The 11695-nt window shown below is 43.7% G+C and overlaps 1 protein-coding gene across 1 annotated transcript; it reads right to left on the bottom strand.

Annotated features, from left to right (window-relative positions):
* Nucleotides 1-280: 280 nt before the first annotated feature.
* On the bottom strand, nt 281-9766 carry casd1 (CAS1 domain containing 1). The gene is made up of 18 exons (XM_079287435.1): nt 9300-9766; nt 8055-8151; nt 7728-7848; nt 7265-7309; nt 7114-7176; nt 6947-6991; nt 6720-6843; nt 6179-6378; nt 4499-4918; nt 3904-3993; nt 3664-3783; nt 2707-2863; nt 2470-2549; nt 2048-2149; nt 1803-1943; nt 1331-1408; nt 819-911; nt 281-549 (listed from the first exon to the last, which is right to left on the bottom strand). The coding sequence occupies exons 1-18, from the start codon at nt 9538-9540 to the stop codon at nt 283-285; spliced, it is 2484 nt and encodes an 827-aa protein (XP_079143561.1). The 5' UTR covers nt 9541-9766; the 3' UTR covers nt 281-282.
* Between the last annotated feature and the right edge of the window lie 1929 nt (nt 9767-11695).

Raw genomic sequence — 11695 nt, 5'->3', positions numbered from 1 at the left:
AATGTAAACGTTTTCGGCGTGTTGTTTTCTCTCTTGCAATTTTGCCCTGAAAAGGAGCAAACCGCTTCTTTGAGCATTTCTCTTTTATTCAGTGTGCGACTTTCACAGCAGTCAAATAGTACAGACTCTGCTCTGACGTGGGGCCAGCAGAGAGACTCGGTCCTCCCACAGGTCCCCGGGTTGTCACTCAACACAGTCGAGGTCGTCTCCTGTGGCCACCAGTAGGCTAAACCACCAGTGTGCCCCCCCCCCCCCCCCCCCCCCCCCCCCGAGAGGTGTCCATCAGGCACCGGGTGTGGTCTGGCTGCCCTTGGCCAGCAGTAACCCAACGAGACTGAGGAGCCCAACGGCCAGTCTTTTCAGCAGGGCCACGCTGTCTTTGGGGATGACCACCTGGGCCAGATCATTGGTGATGAGGGAAATCTCATGAGCCACGCAAACAAAGATGAAGGTGCTGACCATGATGTTGAGTGAAGGGTTTCCTGGGATCAGGACCAAAATACCCTTGGTGTCTGCTGCCAGCCAGATGTGGTACTGGCATATGAACAGCTGGGGGAGACAAAGCATATTCAACAGTGCGAATGTAATATGCGGTCGCCTGCAGGGAGCTACAGAACATAAGACACAGAGCTGCGAAGGACTAGTTTTTTTACTAGTGTTGCTTCCATCCACATTTCATTACTGCGACCTCATCTTAGCTGAATTACTCATTTCTCTTATTGATTTATGGTACCCTTTGCAAAGCTCTTTGCATGTAGGACTACATAAAACAAGCTTTTAATATATGATCACAGCTTTACAGTCAGGTCATGTCTTACCTCCAAGGAGATCTTTCCAAACCATGCAAAGAATGAGCTGTATACAGAGCGGGCGTAGCCGGGAATGTTCCTGATGAGAATGAAGGCCAGAATCTGAGGACAAGAGAGACAGGACTTTTGAAGTCAAGGAGTCATTAACACTCAAGTTAGAGTGACAGACAGTCACTACAGTAATAACAAGTTTATTACTATTAAGTAAGAGAGACAATCGTGACCATTTTTGGGGAAATGAGCTGTTCTTTATGATCTATTGCAGAACTTAGAGGAATTTTCGGGTGTGGACTGGCTTTGTATAATGCCAGTACTATTTTTAGCAACAAAGAAAGGCAACTCCCTTGTTGTTACACTCATAGTATCCTGTCATGTGACTAAGATAATGACATCTCAAGGCAAATAAAAAACTAAACTGTCCACAGGGCATCAACTGCAAAACAACAGAAGACATGTTTTCTGTAAAACCACACCAGAACGAAAGAAAGGAAGGAGGAGGAAAAATAACGAGCAGTTAATACCTGGACCACAGAGATGTAAGGATGCATCTCGTTGCACTCCGTTTTGGTTTTGCAGCTGCTGGCCCATATTGAGTAGGTCTGGAGACACGGGGAAAAGGATCATTTAGCACGTTTTAAATCAAGAGCAGCAACAAAGACAAGGAGCTGGATGATTGAGATTCGACCGAGAGCAAACCAGAAGTGCCATTTACGGGATTCAGATCATTAATACAGCGTCAAAAGTAATTTGCTCCGTAAAGATGTAGCGGCGTATTGTCTACTTAAGCAGAGAATAAAGCCGCTCACCGTCTGCGTGTGTTATCAGACCGTCTTCTTGTTCTGTTGACATAGCTGGGTTGGCCGCTTTTGTCAGTATACATTTTGTTCATTTAGTAAAATAAGATTTGGAAAAAGGACCTGAAAGATGACCGCAATCTAAAATAATAAGTCCAAAGCCCAGTACTGGCAGAAACCCAAGTGTGAAGAGTCTTACTATGAAGGAGACGACAGAGAGGAAGAGGAGCAGGTTGGAAATCTTGGCAGAGAAGAGCGCCTCTCCTTTGCCCTCCGACAGCACCTGGCACTTCTGAAGCACCAGATAGAGGAAGGCAAATAACATGCCGTGTATCACCGCCTGCAAAAGAGCCATCGCCACATCAAAACAATTGTTACACAGTGTGGAAAATATGTAAAAGCTTCTGATGTAAGCTGCATTAACATACAGTGTTATTGACTTACAAATCGGTCCAGCTTCCATCTGAACCACCACTCATGGATGCTTCCGTTCAGCTCAAAGAGCGCAGAGATGGGCCAAACAGAGAAGATCCGCTCAAACAAACCCTGGAGTAAAAACACAAAAACATGAAGACTGAATCAGCACGTCTGGGGAGCAAACTAAGCATTTGAGTAAAGACTATGACAGAAGATGCATATTTGGACATTTTGCTTCATTCGGGCTAAAAATCCTAAAACAATCTTGTATTTAAAAGTATGTAACATTTTCTCTCAAACTGAGCGGTGCAAAGACATAACTGTTGAAAAAGTATATTAAAATCAATATGAAATCGAATTAAATTTTGAATTTAAAGTTTTACGAACACAAAATTAAAGTGAGGTTGCAATTCTGACTGGTGGGATTAAAATATTGAAAATTCACCCACCTGTGAAAAGGCAAAAATCCAGATGAACAGCAGGAGGCCCAGTAACTTCACCAAGACCCCAATGTGCCACAAGCCACTACCTGTACAGGAAACAAGACCGCCATTGGTGAAGAGGTTCTCAATGCTGCTAACATTCATGACGGGTATCACAGTTGTTGAGCAGAACTAATCTTGTATATTGAGTCACATGGTTCCGGGACTTCTTCCAAGGGTATGGCGCATGCGAGTGACACCTACCGTTGGCCTTCTTCTGAAGGATCTGAGGCCACATGGCCAGCGTGGCGTAGACGACGACAAACCAGAAGGTGACCAACGGGACAAAGTAATAAAACTGGTAGGGTCTGTCCATTACTACACACAGCACCAACACCAGGAAGTTTAGACGGAAAAGTACCTGGAAAACGAACACGAAAACAGAAACATACGCGGATCAATCAATAACAGCATCACACTGACAGCAGTCCAAACTAAACACATGTACTTGCTTTGTATTAATAATATGATGGTGCTTCATTCTAAAGTACAAAAATATGAGTAACTGGAGTCAAACTCCTAAAAGTAGATGCAGTACCGGCTCTGAAGTTAAGCAATGTACTGCTGAGGACAGGGACAGCAGCAAAAAGAACCAACATCTGTTTCAGTGTACGCTAGATTTACAATATTTTCACATTGCTTTGCTGTCCGCAGACTTTTTCAACTGGGAACTTACGGTGTTTACATCTATCTGTGCTCGCTTCGAAGCCACAGGACTCCTCGGACAAAAACAGCAATTTTACCTCTCAGAACACAGCAGTTGCTCGTTTACCGCCGACTCAGACTCGGTTAGTTCATTTGTGTTATTGTGCGACTTTGACGAATCTGAACTCACCCTTTAAAAACACCAAAATCACAAAATAACACGGACTAACTCATTGAGTCAGTGGCAGACAAGCAACGCCTGTGTTCTGCGGAGCGTAATGACTGTCTGGTGGCTTTGAAGAGAGCTTATATGGCAGCTTCAGTTCACAGTGAAAACATTCTAAATATAAATCACCGATAACGATTATTTTAAGTGGCGAATATAAGTTGTACTGCTGCCCCCGTCCACAGCACAGCTGTGATAACTACGCCTATAGGGCTCTGGTATAAAATAGGTTTACTAAGATAAAGAGTGGTTGCATATCCTGGTTAAAGTATCACCGACTGTATCCTCACCTGGCACACTCTATACAGTCCGAAGTCTCCTTTAAGCCAGAAAAAGGAAAAGTGTCCATAGCCGGTCTGGAAGAGGTACGCTGCCACCAGCACCCGCATGTGCATGTACACTGGAACGAACTGAAAGAGAGAAGAAAAAACAAATGTTCTCCGCCTTTACATGACTTATAAATGTGCAGTGCTTCAAAAGCAGGTTACTCTCAAATGTATGTGCGATGACATAATTACTGTGGCACTCACAGCGCTGGCTCCAGATATGTGATAGATGAGGATGACCAACTGCATCCAGCCTTTCCACTCGTCTGTTTGCTCACGGTTCAGGAATTTGGTCTGTTTGAAAAAAAAAAAAAAAAAAGACGAAAAAGACAATAACATATTGAATTATAAGGCAGATGTTAATCGTTTAAACTCGGTGCATCTTTACCAACAGCAAGGGCAACATTACGACTGTATGTTTTCCTACCTTAAAAACTCACGGACGCCTTTCTTGTGTTTTTACAAACAGTTAAAAGGTTTGTTACAGTCAGGGCTTGTAGGGAAATTAGACTTCATAATAATGTCAATCATAACAGATGGAAGAATTAGACTAGACAAGACATCCAGCAATCCACCCAACTGGTCCAAGCTCACCATACCTTCAAACTACATTCACACAGCTGATGGATGAATTTGTCTTATAGACAGATACAAATTTAAAATGACATAAAACATCTTTTTTTTCAACACCAAGTTAGAATACACTGGACTTAATATTATGTTGAAGTGAGACCGTGTTGTTCTGCAAGTCTGCTTCCCCAAAATAAAAGAAACATTGCGTTCAACAGTGCCATCTCACCTCCTTGGTGTTCTCATTGTAGAACACTCCCAGGACAAACATATAGATAAGCGGGATGAAGAACGTGGAGTGAGTGTAGAACTTCTGCTCCTTCATGAACACGTCCGCTCTGTCACAAAGGTAGAAGTAGCTCATGATGACGCCCATCCTGCAGAGGGCCTGGAACGGCGCCTTTGGACCCAGAGGGGCAGCGGCGGTCGCCGGCTTCTTCTCCTCGAGGCTCTCTACGTCTGGGGGCACGGGTCGGCGGTGGCGGTTCTTGCCGAGGACGTGGAAGACCAGGAAGGCCACGCCCGAGACCAGGAAGAAACACAACGACAGCTTCTGCAGGCGGTTCGGGGGTGGCAACGTCTGGCAGCAGGAGCCGTCGATGGGCCTCAGTAGCTTGTTGCACAGAGAGTTCATGAGGACCATGGCTCCCTAACAGGAGCATCACACAGGGTGGTAGTGGTGAGTGAGGTGAAGTCATCCATTACTACAACAACAACACACTGTACTCTACAAGTCAAACGAACGTACGGTAACAGGCAGCAGAATGGCCCCTGTCCCTGTTTTCTATTATCGGATCGGTATTACAGATACATTCATGTGTCAGAAGCATTTTATTGTTGTAGTTAGTCGGCAAGGTGAAGCTAATTTAACTGCTTTATATCCTGCTTGGTGGTTTGGTTGCCATCATTTGCAACAGCTGTTTAACATGTAAAAAGTAGGGACTACAAACAGCAAAACGTGCACCCCAAAATAATATATTTGTAATGTTTGTTGCATTGGTGATATTTTAAATCACCGCTGCACATGAATTGGTGCATTTACTGGCAAGCACAAAGGCATCTGTGTCAGAGACAGTGGCGAGGCAAAAAAGTATCCCGCCATCTTTGAGCTGGACCGGAGTTTGCACTGCAAAAGCAATACCACAGTGTGGAAATACTCTGTCACAAGTAAAAGCAGCTTTGAGCAATACTTCGATGCGATGATTCAAGTTTTACCAGACGGTTATTTCACAAAGACACACTACTACTACATTTAATGAACTACGAGAAAACATGCTATACATCATTGTGATATGAAAAGATCGATAGTCATGGCAGATTTAGGACTTGTCGCCTCGCTCTAATTCAAAATCATACTTAAAAGTAAAAAAGTATTTGCATCATAATACACTCAAACTATCAAAAGTGAAAGTACCTTTTTGCAAAATGTCCCATTTCAGAATTTCCGCTTATTGTACTTATGCGTTTGTAGTACTGTTACTACAGCTGTCGAGATTGTTTTACACATGTAGAGGAACACCTTGTCCAACGTATTTGGAATCGATCAATCGGAGCTTGCATTATGAAATGACGTGAGTTTGGGTGCATCATCCCCCATTCGTTGTGCTTTGTTCTACTCCCGGTAGGGACATCTCAAAAACTAAAGCACTTTGGGAGGTCTTCCCTCTCGCCAGTGTTGTAGTCAAGACCAACTAAACCAAGACCAAGTCAAGACCAAGAGTGTATCAAGACCGAGACCTTGAGGGGTTGAGACCAAGTCAATACTAAGACCAAGGCCTGAGTCAAGACCAAGATTGCGAGACGAGACCTTCACGGGGTGGTCTTGAGATCAAGCCCGATCTGGAGTACAACAACACTACCTCTAGTCTAGATGAACAGATTTGGGTAATAAAACAGAAATCCTGCCTACCACATTCATGGTGCTCTCGGGCAGGTGCAAGCCGTCGTCCGACTGGGCGATCGTTTCCAGTGCAGCCTGGCGGGCCGCGGCCAACACCTTGACCCGGGACCTGCCGTTGAGCTCGTCCACCGCCGCCTCGTTGTACAGCTCCAGCTGTTGATTGGTGATCATCTTCCTGTTCTCACTCAACACCGCCTCATTAACTGGGTCTAGACAGACGGAGGTGTGATGGCGATTTGTGCAGCGCGAAGAGGAAGAGAGATTTGCTTTAGAGGGTGCATGTACGAGACGTTGATATTCACGCAATCCTAAAATCGCGTGTGAAACGCACAGTTTTTTGGTCAAAAATACGACTTGGGACATTGGGATTTAGTGATGACACTGCAGCACCTGAAATACCCTGAAGCACCCAACCACTATATCTGCGTAAACAATGCTTTGAACCACGGAGTCGTTTTAATGGTAATGCGGTTCGACATGAGTGCAGTGATCGCATCAGAAACTTGTCACTGTGGCGGAGGGGGGATAAGCAGCTTGAAGGTGAGTTTACCTTGCAGGACCCAATAGACCTCTGCATGGTCAGCCAGCTTCTCCAGGTGAGCGGCAATGGCTGTCAGGTTGACTTTGTACTGCTGCAGCGTCTCGCTGCTGCCACTGTGCAACTTGATGGACCACTGTGGGAAATGGGTTCATGGATGAGATTAAGATTGACAGAACTCAGCCACCACCTTGTTGTGAAATGGGCAAGCATTGCTCAACACTCATTATACAGCTTACTGTTGCAGCACCAAGGATGACAACATCTGGCTTTGCTGAACCTTCCTGCAACACACGAGAGACGTTACAATCAGTAAAGTAGATGTCTTAACCACGAGACAACGTCAGGTTTATGAAACTCCCTCTATTACTAATGGTCCTTACTTGAACTTAACGTTTATACTCACGTTTGTCCATGATATCAAGCGCTCCTTCATTAAATGATTTGCCTCTGGATACCACAGAAAGTCCTACACACAAAGAGTACGGAGATGTTTTATCAGGGAATGCTTTTACACACTGGGAAAAGGAGATAAAACACATCCATAAATAGCTCACCACATTGAGAGAGGAACTCGCCACTTCAAAGGAAATGTCCTCGTGCTTCAGACATTACATGTGGACGGACAGAGAGAAAGTCTGTTAGGCAAAGAGCGTTCCTATTTTTTCCCTCCTTGAGATCAGACCAAAAATAGTTACAGCGGCTGAATGATTGCAGTGCATTCCAGTGCTGCATTTTTTGATATTCTGTTGTATTTTTGGTTACAGTACATTTTCTCAATGCTACCCATTTCAGGGTTTCCTGCAGGTGCAGATATTGAATGAAATCACATCTGTATAGATGTGTAGTGTGAAGAAAAGACTGTTTCGGGTAAATGGAGGAATATATTTGGAATGTCTGCACTTGATTTGTACACAGGTGTGCGTCACATCTGTAGATCTGTATGCCATACATCACCAACTCTTGCCACCTCTGCTGAACAATTTCTAAAGACAAACCCTGGGTTCTTCTCATAATTACCTTGTTTCCATCTTCTCCTCGCTCAGGGTCGATCATTTTCACGAAGGAGTAAAAGAGCTGCCTGATTCGTGAATCACCGACAAAGGTCACTCGCTTTTCAGCAAGGCAGGTTTTGGCTTCACTGTAGGACAAAAATGACAGTGAGGAATCTGCAAACTGTAAATCCCAACAACTGCACATAACAACCAATCATGGGTTGGGTGGTTCACTGCATTTTATAACCTCACTAAAAGCAGGTTTTATCACTCCTCCACCCTTACAGACACACCAAATGTATAACGACTACATCCGTGTTCATGTCCGTCTCAAACGGTTACTGGAACTCACATGCTTTTGTATTTGTGCATCATGCAGCCGTACGGCTGCCATACGTTCTCCCCCAAGTAACGTCCTCTGGACAGCAGCCGTTCACATGAGTCTCCGCCTGGAGGAAAGATACAGAAACCCCCCCATCAGTAAGACCAAACAAGAAAAGACACCGCTCTTGCGTTCACACATAGCTTCTCTGTGACTGAAACCTGCTGTCTCAATGGCACCTGCTTTTCGTTCAGTGCTGTCAAAAGACTAGTATACAATACAGGGCTCTGCTAGGGGCCATAGTCCAACATAAAGCCATCAGAAATCCAAGCTCAACGTTGAATCTCTTCAGCTATTCATTTGTGTGTAAAAATTAAAAGAGCCACTGAATGAATGGAGCAACTGAGTCAATCCATAGAAACGTTAAGGGTATGCGGGCTGACAAGGCTGATGCTCTGTGCGCGCGCACACACACACACACCCACACACACACAGAGGTATGTGGATCCTGTTCATGAACAAAGTCCACTCTAAGATGGGCGTTGTGTATAACATTCTGATATTTAACAATAATTAAACTCTGGGATTTGTGCCACCAATATTTAAGGGTGTGGGACAAGATAAACGAGATCCAGCATGTTGACAATGTGCGTCTTTGAGCGATGCAGCTGCAGTAACTGATCTTTAAACGACGAGCCAAAGCAAACTTATCAAAGACCCGAGACAGGGAGCATTCTGCTGCGATGCTGTTCAAAACTACTAAAGTTGACTATGGTGTGTAGTGTTACTACACCAAAATTACTGCCGAGCTGTATTGATAATCTGGCATGCAACTTACTTGCCATTTAAATAGCAACTCATTATAGACTACTTAAAAACGTTTTCATGTCAGCTGCTCGCTGCATCAACCTACACCGTACATAACCAAGCGTGTCCTGACAGGAGTATATCAACACAGCGACATGCAGTGTTAGCTTTGCACAGCTACGCTAACCACACAAATCGGATTTAAGTTCGTGCAGTTAGGCTAACCGTCGGGGGAATTGTGTCAATATATGCAACCACCTATTTGCATTGTCTAAAGCGTGCAACCCGTGACGTTATGCCTCACATTTTAAAAGTAAACACCGGATAACGGCACTGTACCGATCCGCAAAGTGAAGCGCTCGCGGACACGAAAAAGCTAGGTGTAGCTAGCTAGCATTAGCTAGTAGCTGGTTGCTCTGGCGTTAGCTGCACCAACAGTACACTTCAATAAAAAGGGAGACCACTTACCGCCATAGTACCGCAAAGCTGTGTGAAACACCAGGAGTAAGATGACGAGTACCAGCGATATCAGTTTGGCGTTTTTGATGGTGAAATGATGGTTTATTTCTCGTTTGCCCAGGCTATAGGCCAGGACCGCCATCTTTGCTCCTCCATGACAACAAGCACCTGTGCGGTCTAACAGCGGCGCTCCTCCCTGTGCGCCATCCGCCGGGTCTGCATTTTGCGGCACCGCATCCTGCGTCTCCATTACCGCTGGTTGTAGCAGGTGCAGATCAAAAATAAGTAGAAATACATAAAATAGAGTGTCCCAGTTCACAGACCGGTGTAAAAGTTCGGTGCCTTCAAGCAAGAGTTTGAAAACGAAACTTGAAGATTTGCGTAATTACGCACCGTCCGGAGGTTGTGTGAATCTTCTGTACAAGCGCAACAAAGTATTAAGACATGACGTTAGTCGGTAGAGAGCTGAATGCATTACCACAGATGGGTTAGGCGAACACAGATGGAATGTAGTTTTGCGAGTATGTAAAGTAAGCATCAGGTGACGTGCTGAACCTGTTTGGAGCTGAAAGAGCTTGTGAGTTACGTCAGCTGTGTGTTTACTCTCCGATCAAAGTGTAGCTAGATCTTGTGGAGCTGAATATTTTGGCACTTTTGCTCAGGATTTACTGTATCATGCACTGACTTCCAGGACAGTGATTTGTTTTAACTCCCCTGAATAAAGACAAGCATATGATGGCTTGAGTTTAAAAATTGCAGTATTTTTCTAACTATTTATGGGAAATGATCAACGTCAGGTCCATGTTGAAGTGGAGGGGGAGCTGTGCCAAGTATTTATACTGTAGATCAGCTCCTGCTGTCCACCGATAAAGTTCATATGAAATCTCTGGTTATTGTGTTTGAAGGACGTGCTGAATAATGTGCTTACATTTTTGTAATCCACAGAGTTACTTGCACTCGTTTTTCCATTAAAATCGGTGTAACCTTTCACATTCTATTTCCACACTTGAGTTTCAAATGACTTTTCAGAGTCTACATGCTGTGCAATCAGTGGTTATTAAACACTCAACAGTTATCTGTAATCTGCCACTCTGCACTCTCCTTTGAATATTCTAAGCTGCTTGACTTGCATTTCTTCTCCTTCACCTGCGTGACTTGTATTTCTTCTCCTTCACCTGCTATTTCTTCATCAGACAAAGGCCACATTTATGTGTACATAAGATAATAAACATATAATTACTACTCTACTGTGCAAACCTGGTATAGTAAGCATCTGTAAAAGACTGGGGACGTCCAAGCAAGTCTGTCGGGCACCTGCTCAGTAATACTGTAAATCAGCAGGTCTGGACTGAGTCAGAGGGGGAGTTAAAGGAGTACTCAGATCCTTTATTTCATACTGCAGTGTAAAAAACTGCATTCAAAATGTAAGAAAGCAAAATGTACTTAAAGTATAGTGAAAGCACCTATGTATTCTGCATGATGTTATTTAATTATGATTTCTGATTTATTTGCATGTAAGCAGGACTTGAATGTTGTATTTGGTCAAGAAAGACACAATAGTGACGACAATCATACTGTTGAGCAAGGCTGGATTATAACAGAGGACATCTGCCCTAGATCCCCTGCTGCCCCAGGTTCACTGTGTGCCAATGGGTTGTATGTAATTTGATTAATTTCAAATTTTGATGAGGAATTTGCACCACTAAAGTACAATATCAACCCAGGGGAGTAATGCATTATTACCTAATTGAGACCTTGTCTCGAAGAGTTCCCCTGTGTTAAAGTATATTGTTTATTAAAAATCATTTCAGTCTATTCTAAATAAAGATGTATTTATTACGGTTTAGAAAACCTCCAACCAGTTAGTCTGGTAGCGTTGGCAATCATATGTCAAAAGAAAAAAATCGAACCAGCTGTAAGAGAAATGTAGTGAAGAAGAAACAAAAGTAGAATATGGCCCTCTTTTCATATTTTCAATTTTTCAATTGTGTCCTCTGTTGCACTGTGTTTATTGTCTCGAACCAATCGGCGAGTCAAATTCGTTGTATGTGCAAATGTACTTGGCAATAAACCATTTCTGATTCTGAAATGTAGTAATAGTAGTAGGTAGAATGACATGTGGAGTAAAGGTATCTCAAAATCTCACTTCAAAAGTGTCACTTTCGCCAAGTCATTTTAATTAATGTAATGTAAAAAGAAATACATAGTATGTTTGTCGCCGGATGTCTGTGTGATTAACGGTTCTAGCTGTGGTTTATTATCATAAGGGTTATGCGTATCAGATGCTGTAGACCCGTGGTTGCAACATGCATCCCAGTCTTTGCTGCTCCGTGGTCAAAGATACACTCTAAACAATTTCACCGTAAATGAACGGTAACTTACTGTTGTTCAGTGGTAGGTACCTA

This window comes from Melanostigma gelatinosum (genome assembly GCF_949748355.1).
Source record: "Melanostigma gelatinosum genome assembly, chromosome: 17".
NCBI classification, from domain to species: domain Eukaryota; kingdom Metazoa; phylum Chordata; class Actinopteri; order Perciformes; family Zoarcidae; genus Melanostigma; species Melanostigma gelatinosum.
Note: the sequence above shows the minus strand (reverse complement) of the source record. Positions and strands in the feature narration are given on the sequence as shown.

Excerpts from the sequence above, each read along its gene's own strand:
- casd1 (XM_079287435.1), bottom strand. The coding sequence starts at position 9,540 with ATGGAGACGCAGGATGCGGTGCCGCAAAATGCAGACCCGGCGGATGGC. Across the intron at positions 3,784-3,903 it reads ACATATCTGGAGCCAGCGCT|TTCGTTCCAGTGTACATGCA; the intron begins GTGAGTGCCACA and ends TCTCTCTTTCAG. Across the intron at positions 2,550-2,706 it reads CCTTCAGAAGAAGGCCAACG|GTAGTGGCTTGTGGCACATT; the intron begins GTAGGTGTCACT and ends TTTCCTGTACAG.